The following is a 22,571-nucleotide window of genomic DNA, read 5'->3' on the forward strand; positions in this document are numbered from 1 at the left end:
CCACTTTCTAAAACTAGCTCTTTGTATGGAACAACACCTGGATTCTTGAAAGTGTATTAGCTCAATATGAACTCAGGGTGAGTTTCTTAAGCTTCTCACCTTTAGCCCACTGCGAAAAAAAAAAACTTGCATTTTTTTGTTTTGGTTTGGGGTTTTTTGTTTGTTTTTTTGTTTGTTTGTTTGGTTTTTTTTCCATATAGGGAGAGAGCTGTATTACCGGTGGCTCAGACTGCCCAGTATTAAAATATTTAGGTTGTGTGGGTTTGTTAGGCTTTGTCTATTCAATTGTGACTTTTTCATGGATGTGGGTTTTGTGGGGGTGGGGAGGGATCTAGTTTTCTTCCAAATTCTGAACAAATGTTTTGGTTGTCTTGGAGAGCAGATTTGTGAAAAATATATCTGCCTACATTTTTTTTTTTATAGCTTCAGAAAAACTCAGTGCTGCCATGACTTAAAAGGACTTAAAGTTAAGGCGGGTCATAATCTGGGGTCTGAACCATTTTTCCAGAAACGGATAAATTCTACAGACCAAACAGGATTTATTTGCTTAGCTGTCTTCCTTAAATAGTGACACTTGTGTCTGGATGCAGTAGATCCAGCTGCACTGAGGAGCTGTACTGATTGATGAGGAAATATGTTTTGGTTCTCTGGGGTTCTGTGGAGTTTGCCTCTGAAACAATTAGTAGGGAAAAAAGAAATCCCTTTTGGCTTTCAATGATATAAGATAGGATGAATTGAAGATCTTCAGATAAAGGAACACATGGCAGGATTTTGGAGTAGAAAAGCAGTAATGTGTACTTGGGAGGAAAAAAGTGCATGCTAGTCTGATTAGATGAGAACATGTTGCTGTCACAGGAAACCAAAGCTTCACTGGCAAAATTGATTTTGGATATAGTCAGTGTTTGAGTCTTTGGCTCAGGTTATTCTTCTAATCTGGATTTCTTTACCTTAGGTAATGTACTTGTAGTCCCTTGATAAAACCTACATCTATACTGCTGCATGCTATGAAATGGCATACTTGTACCTTAACATATGTGAGACCTAAGCAGGGCAAGGGTAGAAGTCAAGACTATTGTACATTTTTAAACTACCACAGTGGTTTAATATTGAACTGGAGTCTCCAGAGGTTTTTAGATTGAGCTATTTGTCCTGGTTGGTGCTCCCTGTAGTGAGTGTAACTGCAGAGCTGAACCCTGACTGAACTATTGTAAGCAATTCTTTCTTTTGATAGCTATTGAGCTTTTTTCTTTGTTTTCCAGTTGCTTTAAAAAATTCTTTGAAGAGCCAAAGAGGAGGATCTTGAAGAATCCCCAGCTTTGGATAAGAAAATTCTGTTGCCATAGGATGGAGGTTGTAAAAGGGGACTTGTGTAGGAGTAGGCATCAAGAGACAGTCCAGCAGCAGGTTCATGTGGATCAAAGTCCAGAGGGAGCTCAGCAACTCTGCTCACCAGTACAGATAAGGCAAGGACGAGAAGATCTCTCATCAGCACAGCTGCAACCCCTTGATCAGCAGCCCCAGGGAAGGGACAATGTCCATGTGCAGCTGCGGAAGCAGACAACACGAGGAGGCATTGCCCCAAATATGGGACCACAAGAAACAGACCAGGGGTGGGAGGCCACGGAGGTGACCGTGCAGGTGTGCCCACAGAAGATGAGCCAAGGTCTGGAGTCTCCAGAGGTGAATGTGAATGTGCGACCTCGGAAGCCAAGCCCAAGATGGGAGGCCCCATCAGTTACCGTGCAGGTGCAGTTACAGCAGAGTGGCCGAGGGCCAGCTCTCCCGCAAGTAACTGTACAGGTACAGCCACAGGAGCAGGGACAGGGTATGGCTGGCATCAAGGTCACTGTGCAGCTGCAGTTGGGACATGACCAGGAAGAGGCAATCTGCCTCCAGGACCAAGGTGAGGAAGTGTTAGGGAATGGAAAGCAGCTTGTTCCAAAGCAAAATTGGGGAGAGACAAAAGCAAAATCTGAAGGTGAGAGTGGACTGGCTGTGATGGAGCGGGTGCCACAGGGGGCTCCGAGCCAAAGGCAGGATCAAGGAGGAGAGGCGACAAAACCCCAGCAGGACCAGAGCCAAGAAGAGGGAAGAGTAGAAGTGGTGGAGCTGCAGGTTGAAGACAATATAGAGCAGGATGGGATGGTGACAGAGGATCAGACTGAGGATCAGAGCCAAGAGCAGGAACAGCTAAAAGCAGATCTACCTCCAGAAGAGGAAGGTCAAAGAGCTCCAGAGAGAAAGCAGGAGCAAGGAAAAGTCCAAGAATGGCCTAAGGGGAAGGTGAAAGACCAGAAGGAAGACCTGGGGCATGACATGTCAAAGAAACGTCCACGAGAGACTCCAAATTATTTTGTTGCGATTCCAATAACAGATGATCAGGTATTTCGAAGTAGCAGTTTCATGAAAACCTTAAGTAAGCTAAGCATAATTTTAGTTACTTTGGTTTCAAATCTTGTTAAGAAGCCAGGCAGTGGAGCAGGAATTGGCTGCTCCTGAAGTAGTGTCTGGTTGGGATGGAGTCAACTTACCCATAGCAGCCCTTGTAGGTGCTGTGCTTTGTATCTGTAGCTAGGACACTGTCAATAACACACCAATATTTTAGTTACTACTAGGAATTAAAAAACCCAAACAACACATTGAGGATTGCCAGTGCCCTTTCCATAAGGTCTGCCCTCAATATTATCTTCTGTTCTATAATCATTTTTCTAAATGAAGCAGTGGCTTTCACCATCTTGCACTGTCTCATTCTATGATGTCTTACAGCCATATTTAGTGCAATGATATTGACTTGCTTGTTCACTTCCTTCCCTACTGAAGGTCACAGCAGAGGGTGAGAGCTTCCTTTGCTTCTATGGAAGATTTTATCATGTCTTTATTCTCTTTTCAATCTTTTACCCAACAAACGTACCCTGACATCTTAGGTAGATGGTTAATTCCATGAAGGCTGTGTGTGGAGTCTGCACACTTCATCCAAGTTTGAAGAAGTGTTGAAAAAGCAATAGTCTTTCACCTTCATATTATTAAACCAAAAGACAGCAAACAGCAGAAATACAAACAGATGTATTTTCTTCTATAGCCTTTGTGAGGGACCTAAAGCATTTCAGTTACCACAGTAAATGTTCTTAAATATGTCAAGACAGCCCTGTAGTGTACTACAGGCACTGTCTTAGGAAACATGGAAAAAAATTCCAAAAATAATACAAAAGCTGGAGGGACAGATTTCACACTTTGTTCTTTAACTACTCATGTACGATTGGTTTGAAGCCCCTAACTTTGGCATAACTGTATGTCCCTTTGTAAAGTAAGAGAGACTATATTTGCCCACCTTGAGCTACTTATTCCCATTCTGATGGAATAAGTCTTGAACACCACCCCCCCCCCAAAGTTTCTAAAGAACACAGTTTTGTTCCCAAAGCATTGCTGTCAGTACCTTTATGAACAGGGATTTATTTTCTCACTTTAGCCTCCTATAGACAATTGGCTTGCTCATGACAATGATTTGTTAGCAGCTGCTTAGGGTATGCAAAAGCAAACAGGGCCCTCGCTTTGTACTTGTACCTGCTGCATTCCTCTTGCCTGGGACGCTGGTCACTTGGCTGGTGAACAGGAGTGTTGAGGTTAGGCATGCCCCATGCTGTGGACTTTGTAGGGGCAACAGGTGACTGAGCACTCAAATGCAGAGAAGAGAGAAAGGCTTTGGGGTGCAAAGACAAGAATCAGTCTCTTCCATCTGACAGAGGCAGGCAGGGGGAAGTCTTAATTTATATCAGTAATTGCTGTGTCCCAGCTACCATGGGCAGAACTGAGAAACAGCATATAAATTGTGTTAATTAATATTTATAATATGTATGCATCTTGGGATCTCTTCTTACCAAGCAAAAACTGAGTGTTAACTTGTGTGAATGTAGTGAAAATATAACTCTCTGCTACCAGCTTCTGCTGTTAGTTTATGGTGTTTTTTCCAGTGAGCCAAGTGGATACTGCTTGTTGCAATATATAACTTGAGTCCTATTTTTTCCTAGGCTAGGTTTCCATGCAGTATCTGCCATGACTGTATTTATGCTGCTGAAAGGTAATAATTAACTAGAAAGGTAGTATCTGTTGTACTTTTTTTTTTTCTTTTCCCCAGTGTGACAAGAAGCTGCAGTATAGCAGCTTTCTTTGGCAGGCTTTTGAGTTCTTGTTTCTACCTGAGTTAAGTGCAGAAAGTCTTATGTATGTGTTAAATGGAGATGTCAAAGGTGCCTTCCTCTTGGTAGGCAATTATTTGCTCTGGCTTCATCTTGAGTGGAATAGTCTCTGAAGGTTATCTGGAGGATGGCCTTCTATAACTTTTGGTGATTTCTACATATGACTGGCTTCAGAGAGGTGAACAAAAGTGCAGAGCACATCAGGAAGATAAATGCCAGGAAGGGAAAATAACTGTAAGCTGGAAGACAATGTTGGCAGACAAGCAAATAGGTATGAAGTGGGCAAAGAATAAATCTAGGCTGGAAACTGGAAAGTTTCCTGCCATTTAAGGAGTGAGATCATGGAACAGCTTGAGGGGACATGAATGCTTAACTTATTTTGCTATTTTAATGAGATTTGAGTGTCCTAATATTACAGCTCGTGATCACATTTGGTACACCTCTATGAATGTCCTTCCCTTCTTTCTGCTTTTATTCTCTCTCAATTCCGCCCTTTCAGATTTCCCTGCTCCCACTAGCCAGATTAGCAGATCTTGTAATTTATCTGATCCCTGGCTGGATGCTCCTCTTGAGTGTTATCTTTTAAGGGTGGCAGCCCTAGGTTAAGCTCTGTGATAGGAACACTGAAGGGCACAGTACTTTAGGCCTGGTATATGTGAAAGGTGAGTAAATAAATGTGTGTGTGTGTATGTATATATATATACATATACATGCATATATAACGTGTTTTATCAACAATTTCAAATGTTTTTTACTGCTAAAGCAGATGTTGCTAACCTGACTGAATGTAGAGCACAGCTGCTTGTTATACTGTAGGCCTTGTAGCCTATTACAGAAGTGTTTTAAAGATGCTGTTAGTATTTTTGGTAGAATTAATTTCCCTTAATCATATTTTTGAGACATCCTGAGATGACTTTTGAGAGTTGTCTTCATTTTTCACCCTTTCAACAGGACAAAAACCTGTTGAGGAAACGGGAAAAAAACCTGTTGCATTCCTGGTGCAACAGTCCTTTCCCCTTTGTGTCTAGTGGGGACACCAGCCTCAGGCAATGGAGGTTTTGGGCTTTTAGTAGTCCATTATAAGTGCTTACTCCCTGTCCCTTACCCTCAAAAATCAGCCTTCCTATAAAAAACCCAGCATTTTTTAGAAAAGTGCTACAGACTGAGCCACAGAAAAAAAAAAAATAAAAAAAAATTAGAGATAAGGTGGGCTGTGCCCACAGGAGAAGCAGAATGTTCTGAAGATACATTTGTGAAGCTGACAAGAAAGGGTCAGGAAAGACATTAAAATTGCCTCTACAGTAGTTAGATGTCTACATGAAGAAATTCTGCTCAAACTTGGCTTCCCAGCTGGCTAAGCCTCCAACTGAAGAGGCAAAGGAATCATCTAGTTTATTTCAAGAGTATTCTTAAAAAGATTGGGCAAAGGAGAACACAAGGCTGTTTTGTGGAATTGCTGTCAACACATAACCTAGTCTTGTAGAAGCAAAGATTTAGTTCCTGTGGTCAGACAACTTGATGGCTTAATTCCTGCCCTGTTTTCATGATCTAAGCAAATGAGCTGTAAGTAGCAGACCATAATAAACTGTGCCTCAGTTGCAGTAAAAATTACCTTAATGTAAAAGTCACTTCACTGATGTGTTTTCCAGTGACAAATGTACTGTAAGAGTCTGTGCATTTAGAGAGTTCACTGTTCATATCTTCAAATGGATTCTCTTAATTGTGTGTGGGTTTATCACGACATTTATCAGAAACTTGTTAGACTAATCTCTTCTGCTGTGCAGGTTGTAGGACTATTGACTGCACTGTACAACGACTGCCAAGGCATTATGTAGAAAGACTGCAAAACAAAAACATATTGACCCAGCTGTTTCAACCTGTGTAAGAATAAAGTGGAGCTCTAACATGTGTGAGCACCTAGACATTTAAGCCAGAATTTGCTGAGTGAAATAATCTGAAAATCTATAAGTGACTTGGCTTTAAGAAAGGCTTCCACCAGGTGCTCAGTCCCTGTGTTATTGAATTCTTCTCCCTCCTACCTTGTTCCTGTGACTAGCTTATAAACCTTAACAGATCATTCTGAAAGTATCTTTCTTTGGAGTAAAGGCACAGACTCAGAAGAACCAGAAAATGGCCAAATGGCTCTAGAAAATACCAACTTGGAAAACAGTGTGCTTACCGAGATGATCTTTGCCTGGTGTTAGTTTCTTTTTGGGGAGAGACATTAGTTTAATCTGTGATCAAACTTGTAATCAGAAAATGGCATAAGATTAATTATGGAAATGTTATTCAATTTCCATGGTCTATTAACAACTGACAACTGCATGAGGATCCCGTTAATATTTACACAGTGCTGCAAGCATTATTCTAACATGCTTAGGGTCAGATTCAGACCTACTTTTAGATCTAGCAGTGCTTTCTTACATGAGAGCTATGACTTTAGCCAGTAGGCTTTAAAAAGAGAGCCAGATCAATCAATTCCTGAAAAATTAACTTTGAAATTGAATCTGAAAGTTGTTATATGATAGATCTGGGGAGTTTTACTTTGCAGATTCCTGGCTTAACTTTGGAGTTGGAGTTTTGGATGTGTAAGGTTTCATTCTGAGTTCAAGTAATACTTGGGCATTCTAAAATGAAGATATATTTTGCTGTCTCCTGTTTACTCCATTGCAGATTTTGGACCGAATTGAAGATGTCCAAGAGCTCATATTCACTAAAGAACCTGATCTGTTGAGAGCTCTTCTTCCTGTTCAAACTATGCACTTGACTATAATAGTAGCTCACCTGGGAACAGAAGAAGAAATAAAAAAGTAAGAATTCTGCAAAATACAGGTGCAGCTATTTTTTCTGTAAATGCGGTAGCCAGCCTTACTTCTGCTATTGTAAGTGTTTTGGCATAGCTTACATGCAATTTATCTTGTTATCAGTTTCTGTCTTGTTCTCAGTACCTGAGGGGAAAGATCTTTATGAAACCTAGGTGTGATGCTTTAGAGGTTGAAATTTTGTGTATGTGCCATGGGTGACTATTACTACTGTGTTACTGTATTACTGCTATAAATTAACTCCATGGATGTAAAGTTCTCTGAGCTGCTGCCTTTTGAGAAACCACAGCTTTTCAGATCAGCTGTGCTTGTATCAGCTGGGAAATGTTAGCTGGTAGGATGTTACTTGTAGAAGAAAACAAAAATTGCTTAGCTCCTTTCCAAGCTGCTTACTTGTCTGATTCAAGCTGTGGGCTATCAATGGGGCACTGTGGATTAAGATGGGGATATTAAAAGGTGACTAAGAAAAGGTACCCTGTAGTCAGGAAGGCTAGAGCTGCTAGAAAGATCTAGCAAATAGAACCAGTATGCTATAGATCTCCTTTCTCTAAGCCTTATCCTAAGCCTGTTCCACAATGGGAAACTTGAGACTCTTGGCGTGAAGAGGCAGGGAGGGAAGGCCTTTATGTTTCTTGGAAGACACTGTGTGATAGAGGTGGAAATCTGGTGGAAGCAGCCCTTTCTCCAGGGCCTTGGCTTACCTCAGCAAGGGAATGAAAAAATAGTGAGGCCTCAACACCATGTAAACGTGACATAGGATACGCTTGGGTATACAGCAGAATGTCTAGCTGAAGAGATGTCAACCAATATGAGCAGAGAAACACTTTTGCGCACACAGGCAGTAACCGTTAAGCAGGATTAAATTGGAAATTACAGGGTTGTATGTGCCTGCCTTTAAAATTACCTGCCTTATTGTACATTCTAGAGGCCTTTTTGGAGGACCTGAGGGGAAAAAAGATGGGAGGATCATTACATGGCTAAACTGCCTGCATGCAGAAGACACCATGTACGGTAATTTAGTAATAAAACCCTGTGTCAGTGCTGCTGACTAGGCAGGCTATCTTCCAAGAACCTGGAAAGCTAGCAGAGAGCAGCAATCAAAATGGGAATCAATTGGTTAGGGAGGTGAGTGGAGCTAAGTAGTGTTAATGAACTTAAAACTAGATATGTGCCTGTAATACAAAAATAATGGGCATACCTAACGAAAAGCAGATCTTTCTTGCCAAATGCTTTTCAGCCTTTATCTTCTATCTACCTACACAGCTCTACTAAATGAGGCTGTAGTTCAGTGGCTACTGCTCACATGAAAGACTGCCTTAAAGTGTTAGGCCAAGTATTTCTCACTTGTCAAGCTAATAGCACTGTTGAAAGAGCTGGCCCAGCCCTTCACAGAGGGAGGCAGGCAGGCATCGTCAAATCTCATGACGGAAGCTGGAAAGGAACTTTTTTGAAATCTGGAGAGACTTTACAAGGGGAGGTAGTCGCAGGACAAGCCAGAATGACTTTGAGATGAAGGAGGGTAGATTTATATTAGATTAGGAAGAAATATTTTACTGTGAGGGTGGTGAGACGCTGGCACAGGTTGTCCAGAGAATCTGTGGCTGCCCCATCCCTGGACAGGTTGGATGGGGCTTTGAGCAACCTGATCTAGTTGAAGGTGTCCCTGCCCATGGCAGGAGGGTTAGAACTAGATGACTTTTAAGGTCCCTTCCAACCCAAAACATTCTATGATTCTGTGAGAAGTTGTTCTAGCAGCATTTAATGGTAGCTTGGACATAATGGAAATAAAAGGCTAGATTAGCCTTGCTTGTTATTAAGGTGGAAGAAGCAAAATCCTCTGCAAAGAATTCCTTCACTTTCCACCTTCAGTCCTGTCCTCACCAAATCTTCACCTGCAGAGGCCCCAGAAGTTTCAGAAGGAAGTAGTCCCTATGTTGCTGTAGCTGAAATAGCTCAAATGTAGTAGTGAGGATTACTCATAATGTTGACTCTGATTGGCTGAAGTGGCCTTTGTATGCATGCAGCATGTTTTCCTAAAGGAATTAGTTTGTGCTATGTGGGTTGTACAACTTGCTGTAGGTGAAATGATAAAGTAAATGTGGCTACAGGAGCCATGGCAACCCATTGGCTGGTGTCTTGCAGTCCTTAGTTATGAAGTATTTGGTTAGAAGTAAGAAGCATTAGTAGAAGGTTTCTGCTCAATTCTGGGGACTGAGAGGATCCCCCTTTCTGAGACACCAAGGGTAAAAAGGGACACCTGTGAAACTTCAGTGGGTGTTAAGCTGCTGAAAGACTTGGTGTCTACATTTAGAAACCTATTAGTTATAGTTCTTTCCCCCATGTTTTTCAGAAAAAATGGTTGAGTTTGAAGTATTAATGTCATCGGGTAATTCACTTTTTTGGAGATGTATCTGCACAGCAAGGTGCACATGTAAACTTTATTGAAATGGGACATAGAGCTCCTAACATAAGCATAAATTTGATATTTTCTTAGCTGTGCTGGAATAGGAGACAAATGCTAAATGTGCTTCAGGTGGGAGAATAAATTAATTTTGGCTTAAGAACAAAACTAGTGAACAAGTTGAAAATGGCAATGATAAAGCTTTAAACTACGTGACACAAACATAAGTTCAGTTTTACTCTTTTTGACTCTTTAGCAGCATATAGTCACATAGCTGTTCCTGGCATGTTAATGACTTCAACATTCACTTTGCTAGTGAAACTCACTTTTGCTATATAAATTAAGGTTAAAGTTATTGAAAGACATAATGTGTTTAAAATGCCTCTGCATCTTCTGTTACAAAGGCATTAGCTCTGAAATACAGTGTGCTTGTCACACCATTTAATGCTGCAAAGTGGACAAAATTAGGTGTATTTGCTGGTATTAAAAGGATCAATATTTTCATATGTAATCAAATAATCTTCTTTCAATGTGTGTATATATATTATTTTTGAAGGGCTGTGCTGGCACTGAAGCAAAGCAAGACTAAAGTGGAAGCCATCTTGCAGGGTAAAGAACTTAATATGATGTTTCATGGGATTGGACAGTTTAACAATCAAGTCATATATGTGAAAATGTTGGAGGAAGACCAGAAAACACTGAGCAGAATTGCAGGTGAGTATCTAACCTGACTCTTTAACACTTGTGGTAAACCAGCTTGTAGAATCCATCAGCTGTAAGTGCCGGCATGAGTTGCTGTGCATGGCCATGATGTGCCTTTCCTGGTTTCCTTGTTTTTCTTGATTGTTAAATATGAAGCTTGCAACTGGGCGTTAGAGTGAAAATAAATTATCTATACTAACTTGGGACAAGTGAGACGCACAGACATTTGACATGTCAAGATCGCACAGCAAGGCTATACTACCCTGCCCTGCAGTCAGGATCTCTCAGGCCTGTATAGAGTACATAGGGTCTTCAAAGTGGCACCTCAAAACTTGGGTTCCATTCCTTCTAATAAACTGGAAACTTCTTAAAGTGTTTGCCCAGTCGAATTTGCAAGCATTTCCTTTAAATGGAAGAGCTCATGAAATCTCTAGAAAAGGAGGTGACAAATAGCAGCAATTGCATACATATACGTGTAGCACCAGCAAACCAGTCTTTTGCTTCTACTGTAGAAGATGGAACAAGTATCTTGTGTCTGCTCTAACTTCCCAAAGCACTGATGGGTTCATGAAGGTGTTCCAGATCTTTGACTTGCTTACCTGCATCTGAGCACAATTTCATAAGGGCTCTTCCTGCCCCAGCCTGTTCTGGTTTTAGTTGCTGCCTTAGCCTGCAATGCAGAACCTAATTTGTGTCCTGGGCATCCACTTCCAACAGAGCAGAAACAATCGATATACATTATTTTTCTCTGCTATTTTCATCCTAAGCAAAAAGGAAGCATAGTACAACTAATGCTTCTCAAAAGGCATGCAGTACAGATACTGTGTTATCCTCAAAGGATATGACTTTTTAGAACAGTCTGTTTTTGTTGTTTTTTTTTTTTTTGTAGCTGCTTCCTACCTTCTCCAGTTTTTAGCTTTGATATAACAATCTTGCTCTTCTGTTTATTTTCCATCTTAAGTAGTCAGTGTTACAACTAGACAGAAGATGCCTCAATATGTACAGATGCTGTGCTGTAATTGTCAGCTTAATAAAATTGGCCACTTCACTGTTATGTTTTTTGCCTGCCTCTAGCCTTCATTTCTCTTATTATCTTTACCATGGATGAAGTAATTTTAACTCAAACCAGATATGTTTTTGTTTGAAAGTACTCTGTTGTCCATACATATTGGCATTAGAGACTCAACAAACTTGCTCATGCTCAAATTGTTTCTTCTAATGTCTTTAAGTTTACCACAAAATAATCTTGGCTGGAAGATGACTAAGTAGAAGACATAGGATGCAATTTTTCTTCAGATCATATATGGTACATAGCTGTCCACAACATGTATACTCAAGTGCCACTGAAAGAAGGCCTGCTTCACTGTGATGCCCCCTCCCAACTATAGCTCTTTCCTTCACTTCTGAAAGATGCGGAAGTGAATACCTCCTTTCTCTTGTCTGACTACTGCTCTTTTCCCATTTATTTGTTGTGTTTTGGTTTTTTTTCCTTTTTTTTTCCTTAACTGGGAATTTTATTCCTATGAATCACAGCATACAAGGTCAATCCTTTTTTTTTTTTTTTTTTTTTTGAAATGGCATTTGGGCTGTTTTAACTCTAAAAACCATTACAGTAGTGGGTGGCAGATCCTTTTGTGTTCTCTGTCTGGATAACATTTATCTTCAGGGTTCCAGAAACCTAGTGTCTAGCTTTTGATCTGAACCCCTTAATGAGATGGAGAAGAAAAGTTTTGATTGCAAACCCCAGGAATATTCTGTCAGTACTCATGTGGTTTTAATGCAGTATGATTTTTCACTGATTGCCTGAAATGCTTCCTTGACTGTGAGACAAGCTTCCAGTTTTCGTGCTGTTAACTCTGTGGCTTTGCTGTTCAGAGAGATGTAACTTCCAGTGGTGTTCTCCTTTCTGCATAACTTCTGACCATTTCTAGAACTTAATGAGTCTGAGGATTATGCAAATATGTATCAAAATCTATTCTTTTAATGATATGTCTGAAGAAATATTTTCTTGTTTTTTCTCCTCCCCCTCTCTCTGAGCATATTGATTGAATTGTTAAACAATGAATAGGGCTGGTTTGGGGGGGGGGGTCTTACCCTTTAGTCAATATTTTTAGTTGCTTATGGGGTAGGTGAGGATTTTCAAATGCTGTCTTTCCAAGCAGCATGATGGGTGAATAATTTGGCAAAGCTCAAACTCCTCCTGCCAGCTGCCTCTGCCTTGTTGTGACCTTTTTAATTTGTCAGCAACAGTTTAACAGTCCAGCTGTTCTAATGAAGTTTCTGAACCTCTAAAGTGTTCCTGGCATCAGAAAATATATATATATAAAAAAATAAAATAGGTGGGTCTTGGCTCTTCATTTGCTTTTGTTCCTACATCATGGGCTTTGGTTTCAAAGTGGAGAGTTATCCTGACTCTTGATCAATTAGCAGCAGTTAATTGGTAAATACTGTGCATAACTGGGCTTCTTTTGCTGCTAGTGACTCCATCTGCTTTGAAAAAGAGGTACTGCTTAAGATGTCTTTGAATTGTCTTAGGCTATTTCTCAAATAAGCTAGGGATGATGGTGTCTGGAAAATTGAGTGCCATTCTGACATGGCAGGACATCAGCTATTAACACTGGTCCTAAATAGACTTCTTGAAGATGATTCCTACCCTTGACCTATCATCAACTTTTCTGATGGAACTGCTCATGGCAGTAAGACCTTCACTTTGCAGTAGCAACCTCTTCCTGCTGTTTGGTAGGATTGGTGTTGGGTGGTGAACATGAGGAGATGCTACTTACAGCTTTTTGTTAGGTTAATCACAGAATCACTAGGTTGGAAAAGACCAAGTCCAACAGCTGCAGGACTGTCAAGACCACCATTAAACCATGTCATCAAGGGCCTCATCTACATGTTTTTTTTTTTTTTTTTTTTTCCAGGTTTGGTGATTCCCTGGGCAGCCTGTTCCAATATATGACTAACCTTTCAGTGGAGATATTTTTCCTCATATCCTATCTAAACCTCATGTGGTGCAGCTTGAGGCTGTTACCTTTTGTTCTGTCACTTCATACTTGGGAGAAGAGACCAGCCACAGTTAAGATTTAGGCTGCTTCTTCTTGTGCATCTGGATGATGTTATTTATCAAGATGATGTGTGGAGAAGGGCTTTTTCCTAGCAGGAGCTTAGATACTTTGCTGCTGCATGTGTTCCTTGGGGCTTGCTGTGCTTTGACGTATTGACAACATGACATGGGGCTTTGAGCAACCTGGTCTAGTGGAAGGTGCCCCTGCCAGTGGTAGGGGGGTTGGAACTAGATGATCTTTAAGACAACTTCCAACCCAAACCACCCTATGATTCTATGCAGAAACTTTGTTAGTGTGCTTTATTTGACAAAGTACCAGAGGTGCTTTAGGGCTTATTTGATACCTAGCCATAATCACCTAGTACCATTTTTAGATGCCCTAAATTATCTGCAATGTCCACACCGGACATACAGCCAGACTGCACCCTTCTGTAGCAGCAGATGGAGGCCAGGTGGGCTTCCTGTAGGGTATCTAGAAGGGCACTAAATACTTTTTTTTGGGCAATTGGTTCCTATTATTTATACGTTTTCCAGATGGAAAACAAAGTAGCTGTCTTGGCAAAGTGACCAGACAGCCTCAGCTGCTGTTCCCTCACAAATACTGAGATGAAACATTCTAATGTATTAATTAGCCAAACTCCAAGCCAGATACTTGGCCTTGATATAAAAGCATGTGATAAACTAGTAAACATACATGTATCCAAAATTCCTGATAGAGGGAAACATAAAATGGAAGTAGCGTGATTAGTGCCTTGTTGAAAATCACATATGTGATATGCTATTTTTAATACAAATGTGAACACTGAACCTGCTTCTCTCACTGCCTAAGCAGTTAAGGAGTAACAAGGATGGGTGGCAAGGTTGGGGGTGGTCTGGGAGAGCCATATGAATTTACAGGTTTCCAGGGCAGATGTTGATTTTTCTTCCTCCCACCCCCTCTTCCCCCCCTCCCTCCCAGTTGTATAATGGGGATAAAATACCTCTGGCAGTAAGAAAAATGGCTGGGAAGAGTTTTTAACTGTTCAAGGGCAACTGTTGACCAACACTTGATCTTCTACATTTGCTAGACTTGGCAGGGGTCTACCTCATGTAAGCTTCACCTCACTAGTCTTGCAGGACTCTGCATCCCACAATTCAAACTTCACAAAAACCAGCAATAGATCAACTTGGCTCAACTTGTTGTTACAACCTTAGCTGAAAGACCTTGAAAAATATAAAGTCTAGAGTTGCTTACAGACACTTCTTTCAATGCAAAATAAAACCTTATTGCTTTATAATTTTGTGGTCAAAACATTTATACTGACACCATCACAAATGCTGTACATTACATAATCTGGGGAAGGAGTACTGCATGTGATGTTTCCCTCTGAACTGCTCTAAGTGCTGCAGAGTTGTACTAGTTCTGTGCATCTTGCCACCTTTTACTAGAAGCACTTTGCTTATCTCATTGCTTTTTTCAATAATCAGGGAGACTCTGTTTCATTACACTCCCCAGTTGTGGCCACTGGTGCTGCATCTTGTTTGGGCAGGGCTTTCATGGGCATGTGCTTCCCTGAACTCACTGTTGTTATAGCAGCCCTGTGAGTTCAGAAGAAGTTGCATTGCAAGCATGAAAGTTTGGATCCACTTTCAGGTTTTTAAATATAGCTGTACATCATGTACAACTTTGGTTTTGCTTATTTTTCATTTCTGTTGTCTGTGGTGGCACAGCAGCTGGTTATCTGCTGTGTGTGTTTTAACTATGTGGCTTGCTCAAGAAAGCCATAATGGCTTTTCAGCAACCTGATTGCAAATATTTTTAACTACCTCACAACTGTTATTATTTTTTTTTTTATTGTTTCTGATTTTATCTCTTTACCAGAAGCTGTAGAAGAATGCTTTGTGGAAATGAATCTCGATGTTTCAGGGAGTAAGGATTTCAAACCACATCTTACTTTCCTAAAGCTCTCCAAAGCACCAAGGTTGAAAAGAAAGGTAAGTAATGGGTTTTAATATACATGTTTTTCCTTACTGGAATCTGTTCTGTTCTAGTGATTATTTTCCTTCTAATTAAATTCTTGGGGACTATATATGTAAGTATATATAAGTATCTAGCATATACTTAAGTGTGCATATATATGGTTTAGTTGCAATAATCATTGCAAATAGGGAAAAAATATTTCTATTTAACAAAGCTTGCATATGGGCTGGCCCGCAGAGTTGTTTGCTCATAAACAATTAGAAGTGATGAGGTCTCTTTCTCATATTGTGTATGGATGTATTGTAGAGAACACAGTCCTTTCCTTCTGTTGCGGCTAGTTGAGTCTGCACGGAAAACACAATGTCAATCTGTTTCCATAGGGCAGGATGGATTCTGAGCAGTATTTATTTGAGAACAATATTAATGTCATGTTGGAAGCCAGGCTGGTGCCTTGATTTATGCTAGAAATGTGTGGTGTGCTTTTCTAACCTTTACTGCAGCATTGTATGAGGTTTTATCACATGCAATTAAAATAAAACCCAACTCTGATTAGATTGCTCATTTCCCAGTGGTATATTGTCCTGCTTATTTCCAGGAATAGTACTTGTATTTATGAGGTCAATATATTGCAAACCTGAAACACTAAAGGAGTATATACAAAGAAAACAGAAAATGCTGTAATAGCTGAAGAAAATGACCTTGTATTTGTGCACATCAAGTGCTTCATATTGAATTGATATTTGCCTTCTCTATACACGGTACAATCAAAGTTGGATAGTACTGATAGTTTTGTGCTGGAGGCTTTTTTCTTTTATATTGTCTATGGGGAATTTCATGAGTACAATCATCAGCAATGTCTAATGCAAAAGAAAATATACCACAGGTGTGTAGGAATTACTGTTGACTTTTGTCCAGAGTATTTTCACAGTTCTTACTACCAAGCTGAAAGTAAAAAAAAAAAAAAAAATTATTGCATGTTCTTCTCTTTTGATATCTAGCACCAAATACGGCATGTATTATTGTATAATGATTTGTGTATGTAATCTTCTTGCTTATATGAATATGTAAATGTATAGAGATTTGAACGCTTGATTACCAAGTGGGGAGCCCAGAGCTGGGCCCAGTACTCCAGCTATAGTCTCACCATTGCTGAGCAGAGGGAAGGATCACCTCCATTTAACCTGCTGGCAGTACTTGTCCTAACGCAGCCCAGGATATCACTGGTCACCTTTGTTGCAAGGGAATGCTGCTGGCTTATGGTCAACTTGGTATCTGCCGAGACCTCCAGGCCCTTTTCTGCAAAGCTGCTTTACTATCAGCTTTCAGCCTTTATTGGTGCATGCGGTTGTTCATTCCCTGTAGTAAGACTTTACACTTCCCCTTGCTGAACTTCATGAAGTTCCTCCTGTTGGCCTATTTTTTCAGCCTGTTGAGGTACCTCTGGATGGCAGTATAACCCCCTGCTGAATCAGCCTTTCCTCCCAGTTTTGTCATTTTGTCAGTGAAGTTGCTGAGGCTGCACGCCTGCCTCATCATCCACACTATTAACGAAGTTGCTGAGCCAGAGGCATACCCCAGTATAGACCTCCAGGGTATGCCTTTAGTTACCAGCCTCCAACTGGACTTTGTGCCACCAGTCACTACCCTCTGGACCTGGTTGTTCAGCCAGTTTTCAGTTTACCAGTGTTCATCTAGCCCATGCTTCATCAGCTTCTCTATGAAGATCTTAAGGGAAAACAGGGTCAAAAGACTTTCTGAAGTCCAGGTAGAAAATATTCTCTTCTTTTCCCTTGTTTACCAAGCATTGCTCATTCCTGTCCAAATTTATTTGCACCTTAAAACTGTTGCTCCTACAATACCATTCTACACATCAGGTCTGTGAAAACTGAAGCGAGGCAGGGCTGTATGTTAAGTTAGTTATCAGGAGCTATGTGCACTTTATATGTCCATGAACAAATCTCCCTGAGGTTAGTAAGTCTCAACCTTAGACATAGGATTTAGTCTTAAAGACCAAACTGGACAGTTTACTGCATCTCTTTCAAAACCAAAATGTAATGGGAAAAGGAAAACTGACTACTTCTATAATAATCCATTCCTAAAGACTGCAGGAGAGAAATCAATCTTCCTAAACACTAGAAGATGCCAAAGTATGAATAAGACTAAGTATTACCTTAGTTATTATGATGCCATCTACTGGCTGTAATTACTTTCTTTATACAATAAATGTTCAGTTGTAGTAAGGATGCAGTTTCAGTGCTTCATGCAACTTCAGTGCTTCATATAAGAAGTTTGAGAAATAGTTACTGGTAGTCACTGTATATAGTTTACATCTCAACAATACTTTGTTAACAAGACAGATACGTGATGGGATTGGTGGAGTAGCTAGAGACCTTGTCCTTATTTGTGAGAAAGGAGGAGCTGGTTCTCTTTAAAGCAACTACTCCAAACTCTAACTTTTTTCCTTGGGAATCGTGCATCTTTGACTTTAGTTTTGCCTCTAAATATCTCAAGAGGTCAGAGAGCTTGGTTTGTGTGCTATTTAGCTGGAATAGCTACCAAAGGAGCAGTATGTGCTGTTTATCGGGTTCAAAATGTGAAGTGCACCTCTGGCATGAATAAAAAATATGGGCTCTTCAGGTTCTCTGACCTCTCCTTCTAACGAGCCAAAAGGGAACAGTTCACCTTTTAAGAGAATCCACTTCAGTACCTGTAGTAAGAGCCTTCTCCAGCACACAGACTAAGGAAGCACTTCTGTCAGTGCAGGTGGTTGGCCTCCAGTGCTGGCTGCTGCCTGTGCTTGCCTGCGCCAGAGAAAAGCTGCGGATCAGACGCCTCGTGCTAAAGCAGAAAATGCTTGTTCTTGATTTTTATGCTGCTTTAAGTAGATTTATTTGGTACAGGTCTGCAAATAGCTGTGGGCTAACCTAGGTAGTGAGAGAGCAGCAATCCTCCAGAGTTGCATATTTACGTTAAAATATTTGGAGCTTCTTAATGAAAAGACAACCCTAATCCTGCCCTCTTCTGGCTGCTTGATGAGTTATCTTCAATGACATGACCTTACTCAAATTTCCATTATCCTCCTGAACTACCCAGAAAACAGCCCATGCACATTTACCTCTGCCTTTCAGCAGAACTTGAACCTGGTGGCATTAAAGCAACACATAGCTCTTGGCTACTGGACAGCCTGGATCTGACTGACACATGGGTGTCTCCAGAGCACAGGAAGAGGTGTGCAATTTGTTTAATTAAACTTCAAAGCTTTTTGGTCATTGGGGGCAGTGATGCCTAATGGCTTGATATGTTTGATTGTGAAACCATTTACATCTAGTTTTGTTCAGGTGACACTGGCCATCCTCCTGCAATCCCCACACCATGCATGTCCACCTGCTAAAAAAGCTGTTCTTACAAGGAAAGAAGCATGTAAAGAGGCTTTTTGGTTTTTTGGTTTTTGCTTTTTTGTTTTTTGTTTTTAAATTATGCACTCCTGTGCATTTGTGAGCAGGCCTGAACAAACCGATTGAGACTTCTTTGAAGCAATGTGCTGCAAACAGGTCCTTGGAGCCTTGTTAGTTTGTTTGCTCATTAGGTTAAGAAAAGGTGAGGACTATCCCCTCTTGCTTAATGATTCATCCATCCTTCACTTCATCTCCATGCGTGCCCTTGGCATCTATGGTTTGTTATAGGTTAAATGCTTAGTGGGAGCTCCTCGTTTAAATTGGCAACTTGTTGCTGGCTGAATTAAAACTGTGGGGACCATGGAGTTGTTGGATTGCTTGCCCATCCCTGTTGACGCCTGTAAAGGGGAATCAGTGCTGCTGTGCCCGAAGTTGTTGGGGGAAAACTGCAAAGAAATTACTTGGGGTGACTGTGGATTTTAAATCTTGACAGTCTTAAACTATAATGGTTTCTGAACATGTGCTTTTATTATGGCAGTAGAAACTATTTTTTATTAGTCTGAAAAGAGCATGTCAACACCTGAAAACACATCTATGTGTAAACCCTTCCATTTATGTGGCATGACTGCTGTAGCATTTGGCCATTGGGATACTAGCAGTGCTTGCTAGCTGTCAAAAGAGTTGCTGTGATTTCCTTTTCCTTTTCTGGCTAGCTGAAATGAGCTTACTTTCACAATAAGTCAGTGAGTTAAATTTCCTTTGAATACTTCTTGCTCACAGGAAAGGAGGTGCGTGAACTCTCTTTCTAACCTGTTTCTATCACGCAATTTAATTACTGTCGTGGAATGTGTACACCAAGGAGAAAGATTCATTTTTCAGTTGCTAAAGGGTAGCAGCAGGATGAAACAGCAAAGTAAACTTTAAATGAAATAAATTCCATGTAAAGGCAATTCAAAAAACTAGGGACTGGCATCCCAATGGACGTGGTGACTGCAAACTTGCTTAAAATACCTAAAATTAGGTGACTGCATTTGAATAACAGTGAGTTAAATTGATTTTATTCCCATATCTTCATAGAAATGTTTTTTGTTTGTGGAAGTTGCAGTAGGTAGAGGAGTCAGCAAAAGCTGAAGTTCCTATGATTTTTTCACTTGTAATGGTTGATTTTTCTCAGCACTTGGATCAATCTAAATACTACCAGATACAGTTAATACTGCTATCCTAATTGGGAGGAGGAGGGAGGTATTATCTTTAAGTTATACAATAATGCTTACATCTTGTACATTTCTAAAGTGCATGTATTTTATGTGTGCATATGTAATAAACATATAATGTGACATTGTTCTTTCAATATTCAGGGCTTCAAAAAAATTTGTTCAGATCTGTATAAGGAGTATGAAAACAGCTACTTTGGCACAGAGGTCTTCAGTCAAATTGACCTCTGTGCCATGCGTAAGAAGAAGCAGCAATCTGGTTACTATTATTGTGAGTGTTCGATTAATGTGGGCTCCAGCAATACAGAAGAGAGTAAAGAGCAAGAAGTGCAGACAGATGGGGCAGAAACCAGTGAAGACCTTCCAAACAGTGCTGCAGAGGCTGAAATAGGAGCAAATGCTGCAAGCTATAAGCTTGCCTCAACAGTAGTAGCTGATGATAAACCACCTGAAAATATTGCTGAGGCTTTGATTGCAAGTAAAGAAACTGAAAATGAGATGGAGGGACAGCCTGAAGCTGCAGATGGGATTCTTCTTGCAGCTGGAGAGATCTGCTCAGAGTCAGTACTTGGTCTGTTGCCAGCAAGTTCAGATGCATTGAAAAGCATGGAAAAGGAACAAGAAAGTGCAGAGATAACAGATGGTAGCTTGCAGAAAACTGAAGCAACTGAATATGCACCTGATGAGCCAACAAGTTCCGGATAAAGCTGTTGCAGTCATTTGTGAACTGAGCCCATGCTTGGTGATGGTGGTGAAGGCCCACAGCCACGGTGGTGCTGAGCTGCATCAGGCTGAAATGGAGGGTGATGAACTCAAGCTTGGTAAAAAAACGCTCTCTTTAGGAGACTGAAAAAAAATAAAGTAGAACAAAATATGATGGAAACATCACTGAATATTGTGATGGTGAAATGAAACACGAACCTGTACTATAGCTGTGTGTGTACTGTAGAGCATGTGTACTGTAAAGAAAAATGAACTCTGATTTAAAGCATCAGGCCAAACCTGTTGCCAGACACCTCTGGTGCCCAAATACATGTTTCTACCTTTGCTGCACTTCTTCCTGCCTTGCTTCCCCACTGCCCTGGCCCTGCAGCCCCAACTTTGCTCCTTCCTTTGCCTGCTTGCTTTCCCCTCTCTGGGTAATACCTAAAGACATCACTTCTGGCATAATCACTACAGCTGCTCTGACTTAAGGCTCCAAACTATGATTGCAATACAATCATTCACTGCATGTTGGTAAATGGTAGGTGATTTTAGTTAAGCCCGTATTTCACAAAAGTGTGTTTCCTTTGACTTGTAGCTACTTAACGAGAAAATTATTTCACCCGACTTACAGAAATAGTATTTTTGGAATTAAATGAGGTACAACACTAAATTTTATTTAGATAAAGGAAAGGAATCCATAATGAATTAGTTTTGTGAAACGCCTTGAGGAGGAAATGAGGAAGAACAAGCCTTTTTCTAAACCTGTTATGTTGCAGTCTCGCATGTGTATGTGAATTAGTGGGAAACGGCAGAGAACAGAGAAGTGCTCACTTCTGGCGGGAAGAGATTAGGAGTTTTAGTCCGTCGCTGGGTTTGAAGTCTCCTCGCCAAGGGGCGGGTGAGCTGTGCCTCCCCACGAAGCCTGCCCTACCTGCGGGATAGGGATCGGGATAGGGATGGAATTTTCCCTGCGGTGCCTCAGGCCGGGAGACCAGCAGATGGCGCTACGGGAAAAACAGCCGGTGCAGGGAGTGAGGAGCAGGGGGAGGCCCTTGGAAAAGGTCTGTCTTCCTTCTGCTCTAATTCCCCCTTGAAAAGCAATATTTAGTGTTCTAGAAGCTCTAGCATTTCCTTGAAACGCGTGCCCTTCAAAAAAAGTGTGAGCAAGTAACTTCCCACCCCCCCAATACGGTGTAGCATTAAGTGTACAGCGTTTTGGTTTCCTATGTGATGTGTGGGAATGCACCCTTGAGCGCAGGGGCTAGGCCACATTTTGTTAAATTCACATCAGGCTGTTTTAAAGCTGTTCAGCTTGTTACCAGACTTTAGGAAAAAAATCAAACTCTGTTTGTGCTCTTTTCACAAGGAGGGGAGAAAACGACCTCCCCCGGCCAGCCACCGTGCGGGAGGAAAGGGAAGGCCCTGCATTTAATGAACCTGCTTTGTCCTCAGCACCAGCGTCCGTGTCAGCTCCCTTGTGCTGCAGAGCTTGGCAGAGTGTTTGTATTTTTTGCCACTCCACTGAGGTTGTGGACTTTCAAAGGGCTGTCCTCAAATGGTCTTCTAAATGCAGACTGGAGGGTGATTATTCCCAGGTTTTCTGGGGTCTTCAAAATGCAGCTGCTCAGTGCTAAAAGACCTGAAGGTTAATTTGGGGGAGTAGTTAGGAGTGAGACCTCCACAGATCATCTCTGTATCAGCACATTCCGCATGAATTTGTTTCTCAGAAAAGCTCACTTTTTAAACACACAGTGAGGAAACCGATTTGTAACAGCTTTTTAATTCAGAAAAGGATCAGCGCTGTCATTCATCTTAGGAATTTAAGTGGATTCAACGGCCTAGGACCAAGTACACTTTAAAACAAGCTGTATTTCTTTGTATTGAAAATGTTAATTATCTTTTTATAGACAGATGGCACTGGAGTGTAGCAAATGTGTGGTGAACTTGCACTCAAAAACATGTTGGTTTTTAATGTGTGCAGGTTCCAATTAAGTTTAATTCTGGTTTGGGATTATTGTGATGATTGTAGGGTAATTAATTTCACTTATATTGAGAGTATAGTATACTTGTTTTGGTACATTAAGTTGAAATAAATACTTAAGATGTATCATTGTG

The 22,571-nt window shown here is 40.8% G+C and overlaps 1 protein-coding gene across 4 annotated transcripts; it reads left to right on the top strand.

Moving 5' to 3' along the window:
- Window positions 1-1,295: 1,295 nt before the first annotated feature.
- Window positions 1,296-20,556, top strand: LOC134171033 (bromodomain-containing protein DDB_G0280777-like). Of its 4 annotated transcripts, none has more exons than XM_062632920.1 (5): window positions 1,296-2,382; window positions 6,867-7,003; window positions 9,973-10,130; window positions 15,044-15,156; window positions 19,896-20,556. In XM_062632920.1, exons 1-5 carry the CDS (start codon window positions 1,345-1,347, stop codon window positions 20,454-20,456), a joined length of 2,007 nt encoding a protein of 668 aa, XP_062488904.1. In that variant the 5' UTR covers window positions 1,296-1,344; the 3' UTR covers window positions 20,457-20,556. The 4 variants fall into 4 exon arrangements, with proteins under 4 accessions (XP_062488904.1, XP_062488905.1, XP_062488907.1 ...); XM_062632921.1 differs by having other exon boundaries at window positions 15,047-15,156; XM_062632923.1 differs by lacking the exon at window positions 19,896-20,556 and adding an exon at window positions 15,738-16,109.
- Window positions 20,557-22,571: the final 2,015 nt, after the last annotated feature.

Source organism: Pezoporus occidentalis, unplaced genomic scaffold (genome assembly GCF_034315485.1).
Source record: "Pezoporus occidentalis ecotype Australia unplaced genomic scaffold, CSIRO_AGI_Poc_V1 ctg4, whole genome shotgun sequence".
Classification (NCBI taxonomy): Eukaryota; Metazoa; Chordata; class Aves; order Psittaciformes; family Psittacidae; genus Pezoporus; species Pezoporus occidentalis.